Source organism: Panthera pardus, unplaced genomic scaffold (assembly GCF_024362965.1).
Source record: "Panthera pardus isolate Hobbes unplaced genomic scaffold, ASM2436296v1 HiC_scaffold_8, whole genome shotgun sequence".
Taxonomy (NCBI): domain Eukaryota; kingdom Metazoa; phylum Chordata; class Mammalia; order Carnivora; family Felidae; genus Panthera; species Panthera pardus.
Window position 1 is genome coordinate 140099361 of NW_026527013.1, and position 23908 is coordinate 140123268.

The 23908-nt window shown below is 35.9% G+C and overlaps 1 protein-coding gene across 2 annotated transcripts in view; it reads right to left on the reverse strand.

Annotated features, from left to right (window-relative positions):
• IQUB (IQ motif and ubiquitin domain containing) overlaps positions 1–23908 on the reverse strand; it is a 122146-nt gene that overhangs the window by 52245 nt on the left and 45993 nt on the right. Inside the window, exons 10-13 of one of the 2 annotated variants that reach the window (XM_019452602.2) lie at positions 22318–22494; positions 18294–18542; positions 17200–17385; positions 13142–13505 (exon numbers count right to left, since the gene is read on the reverse strand). In XM_019452602.2, the coding sequence (XP_019308147.2) occupies positions 13323–13505; positions 17200–17385; positions 18294–18542; positions 22318–22494 (795 nt within the window). In that variant the 3' untranslated portion in view covers positions 13142–13322. Of the gene's footprint in view, positions 1–13141; positions 13506–17199; positions 17386–18293; positions 18543–22317; positions 22495–23908 lie in introns of those variants that run through there. The other variant, XM_019452603.2, reaches the window with a different exon arrangement.

Consider the following 23908-nt stretch of genomic DNA (forward strand, 5'->3'; position numbering starts at 1 on the left):
TCATACAGATGTACACATTTTTCAAAATCATTAAATTATACACATAGGATCTATGTATTTCACTCTTTATAAATTTTACCTCAATAATGAAATGATGCAATAAAAATAAATTTCTTACGTACACTTCAACCACTGCAAGTAAAAATTGCAACTATAGGTATATTGGGGAATTAGGATCCTTTCTGTGAGTCATAGGTTTTTAAATTTATTTCTTGTGTAATGCGGTTTTTATTAAAAGAATAACATGACTATTTTTGCTATTTCTTATAGCATTTTTATTACTATATTGATGTTTTTATTTATTTACTTTTAATGTTTATTTATTTTTGAAGAAAAGAGAGACAGTGTGAGTGGGAAAGGGGCAAAAAGAGACAGACACAGAATCCGAAGCAGGCTCTAGGCTCTGAGCTGTCACCACAGAGCCTGACGCGGGGCTGGAACCCACAAACCGCGAGATCGTGACCTGAGCCAAAGTCAGACGCTCAACTGACTGAACCACCCAGGCGCCCCACTATATTGATGTTTTTAAAACAAAGTATTGTTATAATTTGTCGAACATCCAAGGCTGCTTTCCGTCTCCCTACTTTCATATCTGGAGGGAGCCTGACCAGTATGTGGCATTTTGGCCTACTTAGTAAGTTTTTCCCTAACAGTTATTTATAAGGAAAAGATCGTGTAAAAGGCAGATCAAGAGGAGTTCAGTTAAGTCAAATAGTAATGTAATTTAAAAGTTTGAAAACCAGCAGACATTAAATTCATTCTAAAAATAATTAATCTCTCTAGAATTTTCTCCAAAGAAAACAATTACAAAAACATATCGTTATTATAAAACAACTGGGGTTTTTGTTTAGCAGATAAGAAGTCTTTATTATTTATTTGAAAGCAACTTAAAAATTTTTTCAACTCAAGGATCTTTTCTGGCTACTTACTGTGTGTGATACAAATGAAATAATTTCTTACAATGTGAGACCAACTCCAGTTGGTTTTATTCATGTCAACGTAAAAACAGGTAAGGAAAATAGAGCTATCACAGTATATAATATTTGTTATTCCAGTAACTGGTATTTTTAAAACTCTCACATTAAGAGGATATTTGTAAATTATAAAGCCTAAAAAGTTTAAGACCATATATATAATTCTTTGTTTCAAAGCCAAACCAGGATCCTAAAGTTTGAGAGAATTACTGGCTTTACAAATTAGAAATGAAAGAATTAGTGAGTTGTTGTTTTCCTAAAATTGCCCAGCTGCTTCTAACTTGGGAAAGATAAATGCAGGTTAGGAACACCACTGGAGGCTGCCAAACACAGCATTAGTGAGGAGCCAAGCTGAGTGGCGGAGAGAACGAAGCAAACAATTTACAGAGAAAGCTCTTGTGAAGATGGGTTTTTTCTGAGGAAGCGCCACAGGAAGTTCATAATAACCTCTTGAACGCTCGTAAAGTTCATAGCTGCAAAGTATCACAGTAGCTGTTCACACTTTATACACCTGGAACATTTAGCTGTAGAAAGCAGAGTTCTGCTTAAAGCAGAGCTCTGAATAAAAGGGAACAATAAAGGTAAGGGATGAGTTGCCGGTCAAATTAGCACGCGCTGGCTGTTGGACAAATTCCCACAGAGCCACGGCACTGTTAACAAGCATGCAGGCCACTAAAACAGATGACCCGTCATTAGAGGGTAAGACCTAATTCTGCGTGTCCCCCAACAAAATACTGCATATGAAGTCATAAGAGAAAGAAAATTAAGCTGTCTTTAAAAGCACTTAAAGACAGCAAACTTTAATCCTTCATTTAACAAACATTTAACATTTCCTGTTCCCATATATTTTACATAAACAGTCTTAATTGTTAACAATCCTGCTGCTGAACTATTGCCTACTTGGGGGGCGCCTGGGTGGCTCAGTCAGTTAAGAAGTATTGGCTACTTTATGGATGAAGAAGCACAGAAAGTTCACAATTATTTGTCTATCTATCTACATAGGTTCCTTTAGGGCATGGATAGCATTTTACTTAACATTGTGGCCCTAAGGCACAGTAACTAGTCCACATCATGAAGTACAGTTGGGCTGGCCTTAAAATAAAATAAGATTAAAGTAGAGGCATGGGAGAGAAGGTAGGAAAAAAACCAACCAACCAACCAAACAAACCAACCAACAAACAAACAAACAAGGGGAATATCCAGGGTGTGAAAATGCATATCTGTAAGTATATAGATAACAATTTGAAAAGCTATTAAGGAAAAATAATCCAGTCTCCTTCTTTCATTACTTGTTCTTGTACCTAATTCAACTCACAAATCCAATACTAGCAGGAAATACTAAACTCCAGTATATTACCTTATTGGAGAGTCAGAAAAATATAGTCATCGGACTTGCGCAAAACTTTTACACTCTGTTCAGTATCAATTTGCTTCTGCATCCCCTATATTGATCTTCACTCCAAGTCACTTGAATCAGCAATGATTAAACATTGCTCAATTCAGTTTTTGATATGCTCTTAATTTCAGCTTTGACACAATGCAAATATATCAGCTCTCTAGAATCTGAGAACACTCTTAGCATGTATTTGTTCAAATTGTAATTTAATTCTACATTGTATGTGGGAAAGAAGTTCAAATTCAGTGTAGATTTCACAAACATCTTGCAATAGCTGTCCGTAATATGCGATGAAAAGCAGACATTGCCATTATCGCAAACTATTCATATTGAGAAGTTTATAGTTCAGTATGTATTTTCCTTTCCTGATTATATAAATGCATACATATAATGACTATAGTGGAAATATTTCTTCCTGAATCATTAAGACTGAAAATTGAGTATATGTTTTTTTAAATTGACTTTTATTGGTAATATTTTAATCTATTTTATATGTATTAGATGTGTAACATAAGAAATGTTTTTAAAAATATGCAGTACATTAAATTTAAGCTGGCAAAAGGATTATTAGAATTCCTTCCAAGCCCAGAACATCTAGGGGAGTTTTGGTACAGCATGTAAAAAAGCTTAGAAGTGCCCACTCTGTCCTAACAAATAAAAAGCTGAGCCAACTGAAAAATCAACAACTCTTTTTAGATCCATAACAGAAGTAAGGTCACAGACAAACCTTATATTGGAGAGAATGACAGGCAAATAGTGAGTCACAACCTACTAGAACAGTACTAATTGATTTAACAGATAACATTTTGTTAAAAACAGTAGCAAAATGACTTTGCGTGTGTTTGTATATATCATATATATGTTTATGTATGCTTATATGTAAGTGAAATGAATGACAGCAATGATACAAGGGATGGAAGGGAGGAATTAGGATTATTTTGTTATAGTTGGGCACTTCAGCCTCCCTCTGTCAGAAATGTACAGATCCAGCATCCAGAAAATTAGTAAGAACACAGTTGAACACAGTTGAACACTGTTGATGGTCAACAACACCATCAATTAGCTGCATATAATGGACATCTATGGACTACATCACCCAACAGAATATACGTTCTTCTCAAGCAAAGAGCATCCAGTATATTAGTCTTATTTTTAAAGTTTATTTATTTTGAGAGGGAGAGAGGGTGAGAGAGAAAACACATGCATGCACGAGTGAGCAAGTGTGAGTGGGGGAGGGGCAGAGAGAGAAGGAGAGAGAGAATCCCAAGCAGGCTTCATGATGTCAGCACAGAGCCCAACTCGGGGCTCAATCTCATGAACTGTAAGATCATGACCTGAGCCAAAACCAAGAGTCGGACTTAACCGACTGAGCCACCCAGGAGCCCCCAGTATATTATTTTAACTAAACTTTTTCAGTTTTCCCTCTGAAAGTCATATATATATATATATATATATATGTGTGTGTGTGTACATATTATATACACACATATATATATATATATATATATATATATAAAATATGTGACAGTTTTGAGAGTCCAAAATGATGTTTTATAATGTCCATTATGGAGTGATACATAATTCCCATAAAGCAACATGGTGTATTGCTTCTAATAGGTCACCATGGCATACTATCTGGAGTATCATTTGGAGTTGCCAGGGACTCCTATGAGATCTAATGAGAATAAAATAGTCTTAAAGCCAAAAAAAAAAAAAAGTGAAAATATTCTTTCTCAACCAGGTATTGGTAGCTCTCAATCTACAAAAAATAGAAATTATGACCTGTTCTCTTAGACACACTGACTTGACCATTTATGCTCTCTAAAGAATTGCTTTGTGAGTCTTGAATTCCAGTTCAGTGGGAATATTACTGTGTTCCCTGGAGGAATTTCTTCCATGTGTATTAAGATCTACAAATCCATTGAGTACAAGGTTGAAAGGATGAACAGTGATAATTTTATGTAGATTACATGGCATAACAGTGAAAGGGGTCACACTCAGCTTTATCTTTTGTTCCCCGTTCTGTGCATTTTTAGGATAGGAGAGATAGCAACATCCACTAGCTAGTTCTGCCCATTTTTCCCAGCCTATGCATTCTGGCTGAAAGAGACAATATATACTGACCAATGATTTAAGGCATATACTACATCCTGTAAGACAGCACTCCAACCCTTCAGGGTATTGTCACTCCGATGATGCCATAACTGACCCTTCAGTAGGTCATTCTAGAATTTAATCAAGCCAGATATTTCTAGGTAGTAAGGACATGGTAAGACCAGTGAATTCTGTGAGCCTGAACCCAATGTCTCACTTCCTCCTCTGTGAAATGAGTCCTTGGTTGAAGGTAATGTAATACATGAAACCATAATGATAAGTAATCTTTCTGTAGGTCCATGAATGATTGTGTGGACAGAAATACTGTAAGCAAGGAAGACAAGTCCATATGCATATTAAACATCTATATTCATGAGAATGCCCTTTCCCTGATAAAAAAGATCCAATATACTCAACTATCCATCAGATTGCCAGCTGGTTTCCCTGGGGAATATTATCATCTTGTGGCTTATTATTGTCCTCTGCTATTGGCAGATTAGACACCTGGCTGTGGTTGTAGCCAAATGGGACTAGGTGAAGCAAAATCCCTGTTGTTAAGCCCATAGACGAGTTCCATCCATATTGTCAGTGTTGGTTTGTGAATGAACCCATTGAGCAAACACCAGAAATCTGGTGGAAGAAGCTGATTGAGATACATAGGAGGAATAATCTTGTCTGCTTGATTACTGACAGCATCCTCTGCAGCAGATGCCATCTGGAGTGCACTTACATAGGACATGCTTACCCACATGCATCCCCCCCAAACTCCTTATCATTAAGTTTTAAATATTATTCTAGGGGCGCCTGGGTGGCTCAGTTGGTTGGGTGGCTGACTTCGGCTCAGGTCATGATCTCGCGGTCCGTGAGTTCGAGCCCCACGTCGGGCTCTGTGCTGACAGCTCAGAGCCTGGAGCCTGTTTCATATTCTGTGTCTCCCTCTCTCTGACCCTCCCCAGTTCATGCTCTGTCTCTCTCTGTCTCAAAAATAAATAAATGTTGGGGCGCCTGGGTGGCGCAGTCGGTTAAGCGGCCGACTTCAGCCAGGTCACGATCTCGCGGTCCGTGAGTTCGAGCCCCGCGTCGGGCTCTGGGCTGATGGCTCGGAGCCTGGAGCCTGTTTCCGATTCTGTGTCTCCCTCTCTCTCTGCCCCTCCCCCGTTCATGCTCTGTCTCTCTCTGTCCCAAAAATAAATAAAAAACGTTGAAAAAAAAAAAATAAATAAATGTTAAAAAAAATTTAAAAAAAATAAATATTATTCTAAGTCTCTTTCCAGTTGATTAACCTTGTAGGTACTGCCCATGGATCTCTGTAGATCTATACCACCAACTATGTTCCCATTGCACAAAAAGTAGATAACAAGATGTGCCACTTGAAAGTCTTCCCTTCGAGAGAATTCTTTATAGTGTCTTCCATGGCGTTCCAAAGTGGAGCTGCAGTAAAGTGGGAAGCATATGTGCAGACCTTTCCCTAAACTGGATCATCTGTTGACACTACGGTGTGAAGATCCTTCTGTAAACCAATTCTTTTTTTCCTTCCATTTCAGTGGTCATAGGCAACTGTCCATGAAGCCATAGTTGTTTGTCGAGGGGTAAGGGGGAAAGCAGTAGGAGTATATAACATGGGAGTCTGAAGTATCTACTTCATGTGGTTTACTTGTAACTTCTAAACCTACAAGGGTGTTCTTGAATATACAATTTCCACTTCACAATGGAATGATGCTGTGTACATTCAACTTTATGATTGGGTCAATCTGATAACATACAGTTTATTATGGGCATGTTTTAGTAATGTCGTCACTTAGTGAATCATCCAATGATAAGTATCCACATAAGAGGCAGAAGAATAGAAAACAGACACATTAAGAGAAGGAGGCCACATGTGACCATAAAGGCAGAGATTGGAATACTACAGCCAAAGAATCCAAGAAATGCCTGGAGCCACCAGAAGCTGGAAGAGGCAAGAAAAGATTCTCTCACATAGCATCTGGAGAGAGAGTGTCTCTGCCAACACCTTGATTTCAGACTTCTGGCCTGCAGAACTGTGAGAAAAGAAATACTTGTTGTTTTAAGCCATTCAGTTTGTTGTAATTTGTTACAGGAGCTCTAGAAAACGAATATGACTGTCCGTTTCATCCCCGTGGATCTGATTATCATTTAATCATCCTTATAAATCTCTTCAGGGTAAATCACTTTGCTCCTAGGGCTTTTTATTATAACTCTGCCCTCTTTTTCTCCAATGGTTAAGCTTCACCACTCGGCTTTTAGCGTTGGGGATCACATTGTTCCCATAAAATCAGGTTATCAAATTCCATAACGATATTCCCACTGTCATCTCCAGCCTATAGGGAACAGCCACCACAGAGCTTTTCAGGGAAGCTGGTAACACACTCACGACTGCATTTCTTAATGCCTTGGCGAAGATCCTCTTGTGTAGTACTGACACCTCTAAGGGGTGTCTGAGAATGTCACACATAATAGATCCACCCCAACAACCCATTTTCCTGAATAATGTTTTCGAGGGAAGTTCTTGCATTTTGAGGTCATTGATATAGGTCACTTTCTGGTGGTAAACATATCTAGCAGTTCACAGGGCCTCAAGCCAACACAGTAAATCCTGAATTCTAGGCAAGAACATGAATTTGCTTTGGTACAATCTTTTGCTTTGTCCTTTTTGGTCTAATAGTCTTAGAATAAACTCTTATACATGCTCCCCTAACTCTTGATAAAAACTGACACGATCCTACAACTCTTTCAGTATATAGGCTAACCCATACCCGACCATATCTTGTTTGTTCTTCCTCACCACTATCCTTACCTTAATGTGATCTAGCCTGGGTACACACTTTACTAACAGTATAACTCTGTAAACCTTCCAGTCAGGCTCTAGACTTAATCCCCAGTTACATCTGACAGGTAAACACAGGAGATAAGTAATTTCTTTAGAGTTATCATTAAGGTTTTCTGAATTTCTATCTGGGCCTTGTGTTGGACCTTCAAGGCTTTCAGTCTGTCCTTTCCTTATGAACCCTTTCAGTTGTAAGAAGTACCATCCTATGCCATGATCTTTGCCATCAAAGTCACTAGTTGGCTCAGCCATTTGATCTCCCTATGCTTATCCTCCACATGCACCCCATTGTGCACCATCACTTGTGATATTTTGAGTTATCATGATGCTACCACATGGTGCACATTACCAGTGTCCTATTTCCCCCTGGCAAGGAGGTTATCCATATGCTCTCCAAATATGTGAGCAGCCCAAGCCTAGATTCCTTTTTAAAGTCTGTTTGCTAGGATTGTTCCTGGTACCAGTTACTGTTTTTGTCAGGGTCCAGGAGGCACACTCAAACTGTGAATTTGAGAAGTATTTAGAAAAGGGTTGTTTACAAAGGAAAGGGCACGGTTTAAGGAAATCAAAATAAAAAAGTGAAGCACCTTCAACCTAGCTACAAAAGAAAGCAATTCACCCATAAGCTGAAGGAGTAAAGGAATGAGTCTCAGAACTCAAAGAGAGTTATACAGTAGAAAGGCTGACCATACATACAATCAGAGATACGGCCTCAGGCAGATAAATGCAGTCACTGACAACAGACCAAAAATCAGATAGGAGTCAAGAGAATAAATACCCAACCTCTGTGTGTCTTCCAGATCTCAGATGTCCTGGTGATGCTTCCCACTGACCAGATGCAACTGGAGAACATTATACACTCATTGATACATGCCTAAAGAGCAGCCTCTAAGGGCACACAACAGAGAAGAGAAAGGTAGAAGGGAAATCTGAAGAAGCAAATGAAGAATATCCAGCAAAAGACATTATTTATCTTTTAATATGTTTTTAAATTTTATTTGCTAATATTTTGTTTAGGATTTTTGCATCTATATTCATTGTGAAAGTGGCCTATCATTTTCTTGTACTATCCTTGTCAAATTTTGGTATCGAGGATATGTTGGCCTCATGAGTTGGGGAGTATTCACTCTTTTTCTATTTCTTAGAGGAATATCTATAGATATTCCTTTAGAATTATTCGTTCTTTCAATGCTCACTTGTGACACAAGACAATTTTACTTGCATAATACTTTGGGCAAAGCATGTTACATAATCCTGCCACATTTCAAGAGGATGAAGAATTGCAATCAGTAACCCAGTACCCCTGGAAAGAGAGGAGAAACATTTTCTACCTCTTGACTCACGATTTTTTCATTTTTAAGGTTATCTGGGTCAAGAACTGCAAAGGGTCTGAGATGCTAACAAATTTGCCTGCTGGAATTTCGTAGATGAGAGTGGAAGACATGAGACTCCTAGGTCAGGGATGAAGCACAATCTATTGTTCACAGAAATAGCAGCGGCCAGAATATCAGCATTTTGCCCTAATTCCACCAGGGTGATACAAAGTCCAGACGCCACATGCACGCACACTGAGTTGTTTGCAGGATAGAAATCCTGGGCTTAGAGACTCTGAATCTTTTATAGTGAACAGTAAACACTATCCCTATCTTCCAAGACTGCTTGCTACACAAACATCCTTCAAAATAAGTCTGAAAAAAAGCAGAACTACTACCTCTGCTCAAAAGACATTCAGAAGTACAAGAAGCCTATGGAGAATTGTCTTTCAAATGACTTTTTTTAAACTTACTTTTGTATCTAACATGGAGATTAATTATTCATTTATACTGTGAATAATAATTTATCAAGATAAAGTAACTCTCTTTGCTCTGCTGTTTTTCTTCTCAGTTTCATCCGGGAAATTAATATTGCTACCATTTTTTTTGTTGTCTGCTTACATAAGACTATTGCAATTTTACAAAGTATCATTATTTTTAACCTTTCTATGTCATTCCATTTGGGGTATATATCTGGTACACAGCAAATAGTTCACTCTTTGGATACACTATGATAATAACTCTCCTTTACTAGATAACTTTACCTATCTGAATTTACGCACTGTGATTTTTTTAACCTGGTTTCTTATATGTACTTCTTCCTGCTCACCTTAGAAAATAAAAACAAAAACGATTTCATAATAGTTCTCAAGTTTGTTGTTCCCTTTTTGCTTCCAGAAATGTGGAGTTTATAATTCAATTTTCATTCTGCTAGCATTAGTCTTTAAATTTTTTAACTAAATATTTTAATATCTACTTTCCTATCTATCTGTTGAAACTTCTCCCATTAAAAAGACTTGGAACACTTTTATCCCTCTGAATGCTCCTATAGTAGACATTTTATTGGAATAGTCAGGGTATTATTTTGGTAGATTGATTTTTTTTTTTTTTTTTTTTTTTTTGCAGTATAGATTTTCCTTTGAGGAATTATTTTTGTTCATTACATTGTTTCATAACCACACAAATGATCATTTAGAAAGGATCTTGAACTTGCAGTGCTCACTGCCTTTTCTCATATACGGTGTCAGGTCCATACCTTACTTCTATAGTTTTAAGGTTGGCTGGAGTACAGAATGGGTACATAGAGATTCATGATATGCTTTCTGCTTAACAATGTCTTTCTGCTATCTTCACAAATATTTTCCCAAAAGTAAAATTCTTCAATCATCTTTTTAACCCTCAAAATTCGAAATCCTTCAATAGAAATGTTCCTTCCTTCTGGCATTTAGTGTTGGGTAGCAGAAATCTATGAGGCTGCTATTGATTTTATTTTCTTGTGGCTACTTTCCCCCTCCAACTTGCATGCTTATGGAATTTGTCCAATATTCCTGAAATTCAGAAATACCACGAGATTGTTTCTATGTGTGTCTGTATGTTAATTTTCCCAGTACTTGGTAGATTCTTTATACACCTAAGGTTATAGATCTTTTCAGCTTGGGAAAATTGGCTTTAAATCTCTTTGCTAATTGCTTCTCCTTTTCTACTCCATTCTAGGCTTATGTTATTTCTAGTGTATTGTTATTTCTAGTAAGTTCGTTAAACTTATTATTTTTGCTCATCTATTTCATTACTTTGTCCCTTTCCTCTAAATTCTAGGGAACTATCTTGAGCTAATCCATCAAATCTCTTTCAAGAATGAAACCTGCTGGTCATTGCCATTTATGTGTTGTCTTTGGGAATTTAGCAATTGTTTATCTGGGTAATAGCAATTTTTTCCCAGTATCAATTTCTCCCCAAAGGATGAAAAGTGCTATCAAATATCCTTAACATGAATGAAGAGATTTGTTATGTGAATATCATTCCTCAGAAGGGTCCCTTTTTAATTTTTTAATCCAGATATATAGATAGATAGATAGATAGGTAGATAGATAGATAGATAGATAGATACAAGCTGATCAAGAATAGTCACTATATTTATACATATATATATACACATATACATATGTATATATGTGTATACATACACACACATATATATACGTATACACACACACGCACACACACACACACACACACACATATATATATATACACGCATATATATAGTGACTATTCTTGATCAGCTTGTTTTGCAATTTGTAAAATATTGTTCTATTCTATTGTTAGGCCTCTAACCATATAATACAGTCTTCATAAAAGAGAAAGAAGGAAACGCCTTCTACAGCTTCATTAGTTAGTGGGCTAAGGGAAATATGTTCATCAGGCCATAAAGTTGAGGAATGCAGATACTATGGAAGCAGGAGAACCTAACTGCTCAACAAGTCATTGCTCTCCAGTATGCTGGAGTTAAAATTTTAATGGGTAGCAACCTGACTCCCCCTCCGCCCCCGCTCCGCCCACTGATGGCTCTCTAGCCAGATACCTCTTCTCGTCCCTTCTGCTGTGGATTTTCAGATAGCTGTGTAAAACGAGTAGTTCTAGAAGGATTGAAAAGTGTTTACCAGAATAGTTGACTTTACTGAGGAAAGTCTTTCTGCTGTTGAGCTGTGTTTTCCGCTTAATGGTTATTCTCCCAGCCCTGTAGGTACTGCCCCTTTCCATTAATGAATTTAATTGCTCTGGTTGGTCCACCCCTCCTTGTTGTATTCCAAAATCTTCTATACTAAGAGCAAACGCTATCTAGTCAGTTGCTTCACCCTTGGGGCAAATAGAAGAATTCTCAAAGTCTCTTATTTGTCCCTATCTGAATATTTCTCCCTTGCTGCTTGCCTCCCCGCCCTTCCATCTCTAAGATGGAGCATTCTCCTACATTGTCTTGTGAAAATCTGATAATTTACATTCCAGTGTAAACCACTCTTGTCTGCCTTAAGTTGTTACCTGTTTATCAGTGATCAGTCTAACCCCATCTGTAATTCACCATTTAGAAAGTTTCCAGAATGTCTGAATTGTCCATGAAACCTTGAAAATAACAGCATTATAGCACTTTGTTCCTTTGATGTTTAGTTCCTTAAAAATAATTGCCATGTACCACGATTTTGCTAAATTAAAAAAAAATTGTAGATATCCTACAAAATATGTTGTTGAAATGTTGGCAAATATTTATATAGAACAAATATTTAGATTGAATTCCTTGATCACTAAACTTAAGAGAACAGCTCATTATCTACTGATTGGAATTAGGAGAAAGATTCTCCCCCACCCCACCCCCAAATTATCGTGCGTGCGTGCGTGCGTGTGTGTGTGTGTGTGTGTGTGAGAAATACTGCTACTTGAGTTACAGAGTTTCACTTTAAATTCTTTCTCTCTAGCGAGATATCTTCTATTTAGTCATCCAGCTCCACTTTTCCCATTATCTCTTCTACTCTTTGCCCCAGAGCTGCATGAATTATTCCAACAGACTTCTATTTCTCCTGCTTTACTTCTGGGTTCTATAAATGGGAAATGCAAGCAGGAGACTGGAGGAAGGGAGAAGCATGAAATTAGAGTATTTATTTCTCCAGTTCCTGAGACCATCTAGGGTTGGCCATCCCTTGACAGTTGTTTTCTGATCCTCTCATATATCTACGTTACACTCTGAGTTCTCAGACCTCTCCCTCCCCAGGCTCATTGGAGACTAGCAGTAGAGACAACTTATCTCATACTGGCCCAGGGTTCCTGCACTATTCCTTTAGTTTCCCTACACACTGCCCACACTTTATAATAAGGCCCTTTGTAAATAAACCCTCCTTGAATTTTCCTATTTTGAGTGTGCCATCAATCTTCTCTTAAGACTGACTCACACATTCTTATTCATCACTGTAAGTCTGACAAGCATGCGGTTAAGGTTATTCCTTTGGCTTATTGGGGAAAGGGGTTGCTATAGTTTATTTAACCAAGTTTATTCTTCCTACAGAATTTCATCATTGCCCCACTGGCAGTTTTACTCCCACAGGATAAAAGATAGTTCTACCGTTTACCCTGTTTTCCAGCATAGAATGCGTTTATTTCTTTGTTTGTTTATAAATAATTCCAGTTGTTTTACTGGGATTTCAGGAAGGATGGAAGATAAAAGTAGAAGATAAAAAGTGAAGATTCACATCACTGTATTAAAACATAGCATCTTTTGTCTTACCTGTAAAGATTTTCAAAAATGGAATTCTATGTTTCCTCCCATCCACATACTGACTATTCTTCTATAACTATATTTACCTTAAAATAAATTACTTGAGTTGAAAGTTGAGCCTAGGTTTTGTTTGTTGGTTTTAACTATAGTGCACTTGAGATTTTAAATATTTTAATGTAAAAGTGTGAAGAATAAAATGTTCTCTTTATCTTAAAACATTAATTTCAGGAACAAAACTATACTTCAATTGATCACTAATTGTGTAACAATAAAGCATTTATATAGGGATGTTTTATCTTTATACAACTTATGATAATATGAGAAACAAAAAACAATTAAAATCAATAAAAAGATAAAATTCTATTTCCATATTGTGTGGTCTCTTATTACTCTATTAGCAGTGGACAAAAGTGCTGATCATCAAACACTCCTGGATCTTCTAGGGACTAGGTCTCTGGGACACTATAATCTTAGGTGTTGTTTCTGAGTGATATTTCTTTCTGATCTCATCTATCTCACCATCATCAAGTATAAATGAAGCCAGCACTGGAATTTGAGAAAAATAGTTCTTAGCCAGGATATGTTTGTGTTTGATCTTGTGAATAAACGAGGGTTCATATCCCTAAAAGAAAAGAAAATCAAGTTCTATTAAATGTCACAGATATATTTTGCCAGGTAAAAAGATAAAAACACTTTCATGTCTCAGTTTCGTATACCAGTTCTCTCAGCCCACAGTATATTTCTTCCCAGTTTTGTCTAATATCTTTCAGGGCTCAGCTCCTATGACATTGTAAACTTGAGGCCTTTCCTGACTCTCCCTCTGACCTCTGAGTCCAAACTTATCCCTCCTTCCTCCTTACTTGCAGGTACTTAGTACTTTTATATATTTTAATTATAATATTTAGTTCATTCTGTCTTGAATTTCACTATTTGCTCAAGAGTCTTTCCATGATAAAAAAAATACTCCTTAAAGGCTCAAATTGGGTCTTTTTCATATATGTGCCTCTCAACACCACAAGGTAGATATCAATATTTTTGAATTATGATCTTGTCACGTTGGTTCTCTCTTTAAATCTACTTCAACACTCACACAATTACCAACTTGAATTATTTTTTTCTAAGACTGGTACTTATCTCCCTATCCAAAACAAAGATCACAATGGTGTTGTGACAATATAAACCTCCCTTTGCTCACCCTTTTTATTACTTAATTCCCACCTCATGAGTCCATTTTCTGTTTTTAAGTAGAAAATAACCTTTCTGCCTTTATCAAGTCTCTGTACCTTTCCATTTTTATTCTTAATTAATGTTTAGGCTTCTGGTCTCTCCACAGCTATAGCATACTTTGAACTTTCTCTGTTATGTAGCATTGCCACAGTATAAGATAATCTGTTTTCTACTAAGAGTGGCAGACTGCTAGTTGCCAACCCAATATTCACTCTTTCTTCTATTCATATTTAGAGGCCTGATTTTGCAGAAGGGCCTTATTTTGTATTGTGTGATGCGCTCAGCTTTCCTAGCCTTTATTCTAGCTAGGGGTGGCCATGTGACATGTTTCAGGCCATTATACATACATGTATATATAATAGAAGCCATTGGATGAAGCTTACAAGAAAGCTTTTTAAGAGAATGAGCTATTTTATCTCTAAGACTCCACAAGCATGAGAATGAAAGTCAAAGGTTAAAGATGGCTGAAGAGAAAGTTAGAGGGCTTGGGTTTCTGAGAGCACTGTGGAGCCACCATCTGGACTTAACTTCTTGTTTGATAAGGAAATTAACTTCACATTTAATTAAGTCATTATAAATTGCTCAGTCTGTTATTTCCAACCAAACTTAAATACAACAGAAACAATGATTGTGTCCATTACACATCCTTGTTTTTCTCCAAGCACTTAGCACTGTATCTGGCACATTCAAAAGAAAATTTTAGTTGAATTAATAAATACCATCCGTTTCCTTTATTAATCTTAATCGACCCTTCTTTTCAACTAAATCACTACTTGTACCTCCTCCTAGAATTTGTTTTCTAAAAGTAATACATCCCTCACTAAAGACCCTTCATAGTGTCAAAACAAATGTAAAGAGAGCCTGCAGGAAAGGAGCCAAAGGACATACCATTCTGGCAGAGTATCATGTAGGAGTGTCCTGGCTTAAAGTTTCCTTTTTACAGACCAATTTACCAGGGCAAAATACTCATCCTTTGCACTGATCTAACTATGTTCAACCACTTCTTAGTCCTTACTTCATTAAAAAAGAAAAAAAAAAAAAAACTAACACACTTCTGTTATTCAACATTAAATTATACATGTACAGATCTTTATAAGTTTTCAAAGTACCTTTATAGAAAAAAAAACAATCATTAAAAGTGAGATAAGCATATTATGGTACATACAAGCAAAGGAACAATTAGCAACTCTTAAAGAATAATATAAAATGGAAAATATCCAATATATATTATCCCCTTTTTATATTATTTCCCTTTTCATATCATCCCCTTTTATAGATGAGAAAACAGGCACTAAGACATTGACAAATTTGCTCAATTCTCCCAGCTTATAAATGATAGAGCCAGAATTCAACCAAGGCTGCTCTGATCCTCTATATTGGTTCCATGATTTTAGCTAAACTTTATAAAAATTTGTGAAGCAAAGAGGGCAGGTCTTAACGTCCTACAGATTGTTAGTGACAGAAATGGGGACATACTGTGTCAGATCTCCTGACTTTACATCCATTGTTGTTCCTACTTTGACCAACGTGTGCACCATGAGAAATTGCTCTGCCTCATTTATGGTTCAGAGAACAGAAGTCTTTTCCACACTTTTCCTATAACTTGTGTCATGATTACAGGGGGCCAAGATTATTTTAACGTTTGAGTATTTTTTTACTTACTGAGAAAGCAAATATCTCTGTGCATTAAGGAAATTCTAGAAATGCTTTAACTTTAACTTGTGGCAAGATGCAAACTATTCTTTTTAAAAAGCTGAATATTATTAAAAGATTACACCTAGTCCAAAACCATAAAAAGGCATTTTTTTTTTTTTAGTTTGTCTGGTTGAGAACCTTAGCTCTCTTTATAGAAATTTATAGGCATCCAGAAATTAGGAATGCATGTGAATAGAACATTTAATTGGATACTGCACTAATTTGATTAAATACACAAAGGGAGTGTGTGGATTAATTGAAACAGTAGAATATCAGATTTGGGAACGAACTTCAATCCCACTATAGGTCCTAGATGAAATGATATTGTAGTATTGGCTATGCTTCGAGTGATTACATATTTATGAAGCAGCTTAGTTTACTAAATATAATATTTAACACAGCTTCAATTTCTGCTGCTCTTTCTTTCAATCCCTAGAGTGCAATTTTTCTTAGCCTGACTTCTACTGGAAAATTATTCCAAAAAACTACAAATTTAACTAGTTCCTCCTCTTTAAACCCTCCCCCCTACCCAGTAAAAACACAAGCAGGGAATAGCACCATTCAAAGTGACTATTATATTTGAAGTCAGTTCTTTATTTTCTCCTAACTGACATTTTGCATGAAATTCAAAGTATAGGCATTTAATCAATAGAAGGCAGAGAATCACTATCAACTGTTGGGTCCTAAGCTTGCTTCGTGTAAATGAAGCTCTCTGATGAACTCAGTTCTGTTCATTGAAATGTTTTACAGACTGCATCTTGTAAGTTAATGAAATTAAATGGTATTGAATTTTTAGAGCGTTTTCCCCACTCCTAGTCATTTGGGAGAAAATGAAAACTGGAGCCTCAGAACCATAGTCCATCAGTATAATTGCCATTTAGAGCACAAGATTATGAACAAAATTTGAGAATTTAGTGTGCTTTTTAGGCAGACTCATGATGGTTAATCAAAGAAAGGCAGAGTCTAGGTTACATAATACCTGTTATTTCATTTATTCATTCAACAAATATTTAGTAAACCCCTAGTCTGGGACAGGCACTGGTGTAGGTATTAGCGATACAGACATGAATAAGCTAAATAAAATCTCTGTCCGCATGGAATTTACTATGGAACTATGTGCTTCAACTTGCTATTATTAAGAGAGAGTGATATCCAGTTTCGATACTTGTAAGATGTTCTGATCTCTTATCTTGTCCTTTTCCGTGCCTTGGCTTCCTTTAATTTTAATCTCAGCCATACACACCATCCACATATTTGTTACTGTTATCCAGTCTGTTTCTTAATCCAATGGAAGTATTTAAATTATCCTTGGAATGTAGTAAAAAGCAGTCACACTATCTCTAAAATTTTCAATGATTAAATGAGTTCCCCAAATAAATTCTCTGCTTTCTTACCTCTTCAATACTTGTTAGCTTGAGATGAGCAATGCTTTCATCTTTGGTAAGAAGAATGCAGTTCCACGGGGACCATTCCAAGGACTTATCCCACCTGACCATGACCAGATCATGGAGATCATTCCAGGCACTGAGTGCTGACTGCGATGCCCAGATGTTCTCTATCAGGTACTGAATATCTTCTAGCTGCATGTCAAAACAAGTTTGAAAAATAATGTTTTCTTCTAAATATATCGTTTCTTTAAGATTATTAAATTACTTGAAGAAATACATTATAAGAGTATATTTTTAAGAGAGAAACGTTATTCATGAAGTTGCTTCTTACAATTTATTTTTCTCCAAACCTCTGCTCATTCTGCCCAAACTACATTATCAGTTTCACAGTCATGACTGCATCTTTAACCCAGAAAAAGCTGCATATATTTCATCCAGTATGCTAATTTTACCTTACATGTATATGGTACTTGGTGCTTTTCAAAATTTGTCACTATCATCTTATTCTCAGGGTTATTGTAGGTCACTTTATTTCCATGTTACAAATGAAGAAATTGAGATTTAATAAAGTAAGCAATTTGCTTAGTGTTATTAAAAAGACTGTTGTTTTAATGAAAAAAATAAGGAAAATGGGGGAAATGAAATAACTGTTTAAAAACTTTTACAATTTAAACCATATTAGCTAAAAGTCTTGAAGTGACTTCTTATCACAAAGTCTGCATATATAAACTTAGAATTGCCAGAGGGGCAAGCGTCACCAAGTATAAGCATAGATAAAAGTACTTTTATTTTATTTTAATTTTTGAGAGAGAGAGAGATGGAGAGAGAGAGAGAGAAAGAGAATGAGTGGGGGACGGGCAGGGTGAGAGGGAGAGAGAGAATCTTAAGCAGGTTCCATGCCCAGCATGAGCTGGGGGTTAGATCTCAGGATCTTGAGATCAAGACCTGACCGAAATTAAGAGTCAGTCGCTTTACCAACTCAGCCACCCAATGGCCCAAGGAGCCATTATTTTAAAAGGTTTCTGTGGGAAAGTAGGAATCTTTTCTGTAATATCAGCGAACAAATTGCATCCATGACTAACAACCCTTACTGATCATACCTGCATCAGGAAAGCAATTTTAGAATCATCTTCATAATTAGCTTCTGAATAGTAGAGCCGTTGAAGTAAACATTTGTACTTCAGAAATGATTCTCGTTGCCGAGTCTCATTGTCAAGGTTAACGCAGTTACGACACCGGTATGCGCGGTGTGAGGTGGATGATACGGCAAACTCTGTGGAAGGCATATAGAGCTGGCAACTGTGGCAAAAGTAAATCTTCTTATAAAACTTCAATGGGTCTTGAGGGACCTAAAGAATAAAAGAGAGAGAGAGAGAGGAAGAGAGAGAAGAAGGAAGGAAGGAAGGAAGGAAGGAAGGAAGGAAGGAAGGAAGGAAGGAAGGAAGAAAGGTTAGTTATAAAAGTCAGGCCAAATACTAACCAACAGAAATACCGAGGACTAACTTATCTTAGAATGAGATAAAAAGTTGGTTAATTTTTAAAGTCACATTTTCCCTTAACTTACTATTATACACAAAACTTAAATTTCAAGCAGTATTCATTTATCCTGCCAAAATGTTAAGAAATCTGTGTTATTCATCAACCCTTGGATACATGTGGTAAAAACACCTAAAAATTAATTGGCAGAAAAAAATTAGTAGGTGAAGGCTTTAGATTGCAAAATCATAACAACAACTTCAAAGTGCTTTGGCACTTAAGTTTTAAAAAGAATTTAGATTTTTGGTGCTATGCTACATTAATCTTACAGGCAATGGCTAGATTCGTGTATAGATGAAAGTCCACTAAACTAAGTGTATTTCTTATTTCATTCATCCTAACACTAAATTTGGATTGGCTCAATGATCAATATTCAAAACTTGAAACTGTACATCATATAGTAGTTCTATTTTTAATTTTTTGAGGAGCTTCCACACTGCCTTCTGTAATGGATGTACCAATTTAATTTCAAAGGACAGTGCACAAAGGTTCCCTTTCTCCATATGCTTGCCAACACTTGCTATTTTTTGTCTTCTTGATAACAGCCATTCCAAAATTGTGAGCTGAATATCTTACTGTGGTTTTGCTTTGTACTTCACTGATATTTAGTGATGTGAGGCACTTTTTCATGTATGTGTTGCCATTTGTATGTCTTGTTTGAGAAAATGTCTACTCAAGTCTTTGCCCATTTTTAAATTGGGTTAATATGAATTTGCTGTTGAGTTGTATAAGTTCCTTTTTTTGGGTATTAACTCATCAGATATATGGTCTGCAAATATCTTCTCCCATTCTGTACATTGCCTTTCATTTTGTTGATTGTTTCCTTTCTACGCAAAAGCTTTTCAGTTTGATGCAATCCCAGTTGTCTATTTTTGCTTTCGATGCCATGACTAAAAAAACTGTTGCTAAGACCAATGTCAACAACATTTTCTCTATACTTCCTTCTAATAACTTTACAGTTTCAGGCCTCATATTTAAATCTTTATTTTGGGTTGATTTTTGTATGTGTGTGAGATAAAGGTTGGTTTTTTGTTTTTTTTTTTTGCAGGTGGCTATCCAGTTTTTTCAACACCATTTAATAAAGAGTCTATCTTTTCTCCATTGTGTGTCCTTAGTTCCTTTGCGGGTGTATTTCTGGGCTTTCTATTTTGTAGCATTGATCTCTGTGTCTGTTTTTATGTCAGTACCATACTGTCTGAACTATAGCTTTGGAATATAGTTTGAAATCAGAAAGCATGATGCTTCCAGCTTTGTTCTTCTTTCTCAAAATTGCTTTAGCTATACAGGATCTTTTGCGGTTCCATACAAATTTTAGGATTTTTTTCTCGTTCTATGAAAAATACTATTGGAATCTTGATAGGGATCGCATTGAATCTGTAGATCACTTCGTGTAGTATGTACATTTTGTGTGTGGGAGGGGGTAGTATGGATATTTTAACAATATTAATTCTTCCAGAAAGATTTCATAACTACAAAATAAATGCTAAAGGCATGATCCATTTTTAAAATGCATAAATTCAACTTTATAAAAATAAAAACATCTTTTCTGCTAAGGATACTGTTAAGAGAATGAAAAGACAAGCCACAGACAGAGGGCCAATATTTGCAAATCATGTATCTTACAAAGGATTTATATGTAAAATAAACAAAGAATTCTCAAAATTCAATAATGATAAAACAAATGACTCAATTTTGAAAAAGGGGTGGCGGCAAAAGATACGTGCAGCTACTTCACCAAAAAGTTATAGATGGATGGAAAAAAAAGTGCATGAAAAGATGCTTAATATTATATTCATTAGGAAATCACAGATTAAAATATAATGGGACACTACTACACATTTATTAGAATTCCAGAATTAAAATAAACACTGGCACTACCAGCTGCTGGCAAGGATGCTGAACAATGGGAACGTCACACGTTACAGATGGGGATGAAACATGGCACAACCAGTGCAGAAAAAAGGCTGGCCATCTCTTATAAAGGTAAATGTGCATTTCCCAGATGACTCAAAAAAATTCTACTTCCCAGGTATTTAACCCCAAACAATCAATTTACACAAAAACTCACAAACAAGTGTTTTTAGCGATTTTACTCACAAAAGTCCAAAACTCTAACAAACAATTCAATATCCTACAACTGTGAATGGATAAACAAGCTCTACTACATTCAGACAACAAAAGTGTTACACAGGTATAACAACACTAAGGATACGTTCAAAAACATGGGTGAATATCAAAGGCAGTATGCTGAATGAAGGAGGCCAGTGTCAAAAAGCTACATACAGTAGGATTCCACTTATACGACACTCTGGGTTAAGTATTGATTACATGACTCTGTATTTGTCAAAACTGATCCCCAAATAGTAAATCTGACCAAAGGTAAATTTAAAAACTGAATAAAATGGTATGTTAGGTGAACGTGTAGAATATTAAATTCTATTATTGTAAAAATATAAAAGCTGAGATAAGTCTATAGAGAAGGACTAGAAGTTACCCTGGGGAAATAAAACATTAATTTGAATAAGAAATAACATAATGGGCAACTTTTCTCTTGGACTTTTTTTATGTATATTCTTTTAAGATTTTATTTTTAAGTAATCTCTGTACCCAACATGAGGCTCCAGTGTATAAGCCTGAGATCAAGAATCGCATGTTCTATCGACCAAACCAGACAGGCATCCCTGACTTTTGTTGTATCTTAATACTCTTGCAATACAATTAAGTTTTAAAAATCCATTAAAAAAGAAAGAATGTAAAAATCAAATAATTTTATTTTTCTAAAAGTTTTGACTAAATATTGAGATTTTATATCAAAAAAAGCAAAATAGATATTTAGCCAGCTTCTTAATACTGTATATATTTACTTATAACTATAAATATAGTCATTAGAATAAAACACCATTTAGAATTCTTTAGTAAACCGCTCCCTTCCAAACCGCACCAAAAGTGTTTTAAATCGTTTGACACAGTAAGAAGGCAATGAGATACTTACCTTGGCGCTAGATAGCAAAATCTTCATAGAAACTTAAGCATTTTGGAGTTGGAAAAGGTAGTTTCATTCAAATACATGTTACATTTGAAGTTCTATCAGGATACCTATATGGATCTGTTCAGTAACAACTATGACTAAGCAATAAGTATTAGAAGGCAACACAAACAAAGTATGTGTAGAATCTCAGAAATGAAGACTTGAACTCTCTCCAAGGCCTGATGCAAGAGGGGACCCATGAATTAAATGTCAGAAAATGAACAGGAGTTAGCAGAGTAAGTAGGGGACAGGATTCCAGGTAGAACTAAGTGTGTTCAAAAGCACGAAGGTGTGAAAGAGATCATAATGCATTCAACATAATACAATATTCAATTTGGTTCAGAGAGTAGGGAAGAATTCAAGGTTGAAAATACAGACACTAAAGTTAAATGATTAATTTGTTAACATGAAAAACAATCATTCAAAAGAGATGTCACCAATAAGATGGTCTTCCACATGGACCCCAAGTAATGCATTAAAGCAAAATTTGAATATACTTCAATTTACTACAGCACATTTTAGAATTTTGAGGAAGGAATACAGGAAAAAAAGTAGAGTACCTTAAGGTGTCTTGCAACTTCTGGATTAAATAGAGGTGTTTTGATGTAATGAAAAAAGAGTGTTGCGATTCTTTTTCTGAGCCCTTCAAGATTATGATGTTTGACGCCTCTCATCATAAGGTCAACCTCTCTGTCAATCAATTCTAGAATTTCCTGAGTCAGTTTACATTCATGTTCCTATACAAAACACATATTCAGCATAGAATTTTTAAAATTACTGTTAGCTTTCAAAATTACCACCAAACAAACTGAAACTAGATTCCAAAAGAAAGAAATTGCAAAAGAAACTAGCAGGAGTAAAAATTGGTACAACTAATTATGAAAAAATTTTCACATTATCTAGTAGAGCTTCAGATATGCATAATCTACAACCCAGCAATTCTCCTCTTAAGAGTAGAGAAATGTGCACGTAAAGTCATTGTTCACAGTGGCACAAAATTAGAAACAACTAAATATCCATAAATCAATTGATGACATAAATAAGTGTCGACTTATTCATACAGTGCACATATTGATAGAATATTATTATATGTATGGAAATGAATAAACTATAGCTATATACAATAACAAGCTTAAATCTTAAAAAAGTAATGTTGAGTGAAAGCAGTAATACACAGAACAATACAACGTCATTCCACTTAAATGAATTCCAAAATAAGCAACACTAAGCTATATTATTTAAGGATATAGGGAGATGGTAAAACTATAAAGAATATCAAGGAGATGACTACTGTGAAAGTCAATATGGCAGTTACTTCTAGGGGATAAGAGGGTGAACTGGGATTATGAAGAGACGGGATACTTGGCAATGTTGGCAATGTCCTGTTTTGGGTCAGAGAGTGGTTATGTGGTTGGTGACTTCATATGTTAAATTGTACACATATATTTCATGTATTTCTTCTGCAAATTTGTATAATTCATAATAATTTTTAATAAAATCACAGAAATGAGTGTGGTTGAATAAGAAAGCCCCATGTAGGGGTTAAGTGATTAAGGCAGGATTTATGAGCAGTAGAATAGAAGTAAGTTGTTCCAATTGCCCGAGAGAGGACTAAAACACAGTTTGAATGAAGGAGTCAGAATGTGGCATCTGTAACTATAAAATAATATTCTCCTGTACTTTTTAATACATATTTAGTATAGCTAACACAAGAGTCTAGATCAGGGTCCTTGGCCCTGAAAGCATATTAGAATGACCCGGGAGAGATTTTTAAAGGTTTTAAGATTGCCCTAACACTTGAGGATCTAATTTAACTTCTCTGAAATTGTGCCTAAGTATCATTCCTTATTCATTTATTCTCATATTCTCTCTCTTTCAATCTCTCTTTCTCTGTCTCTATGCATCTCACTCTCTCAAGTTCTTTGGATGCTTCTAATGTGTACTCAAGTTTAAGATTCACTGGTCTCTCTTAGTAACTGTCATCAAAATAATACCCATTATTGGGGCACCTGGGTGGCTCAGTCGGTTAGGTGTCTGACCTCAGCTCAGGTCATGATCTCACGGTTTGCGAGTTCAAGCCCCATGTCGGGCTCTGTGCTGCAGCTCAGATTCTGAGCCTGCTTCAGATTCTGTCTCCCTCTCTCCCTACCT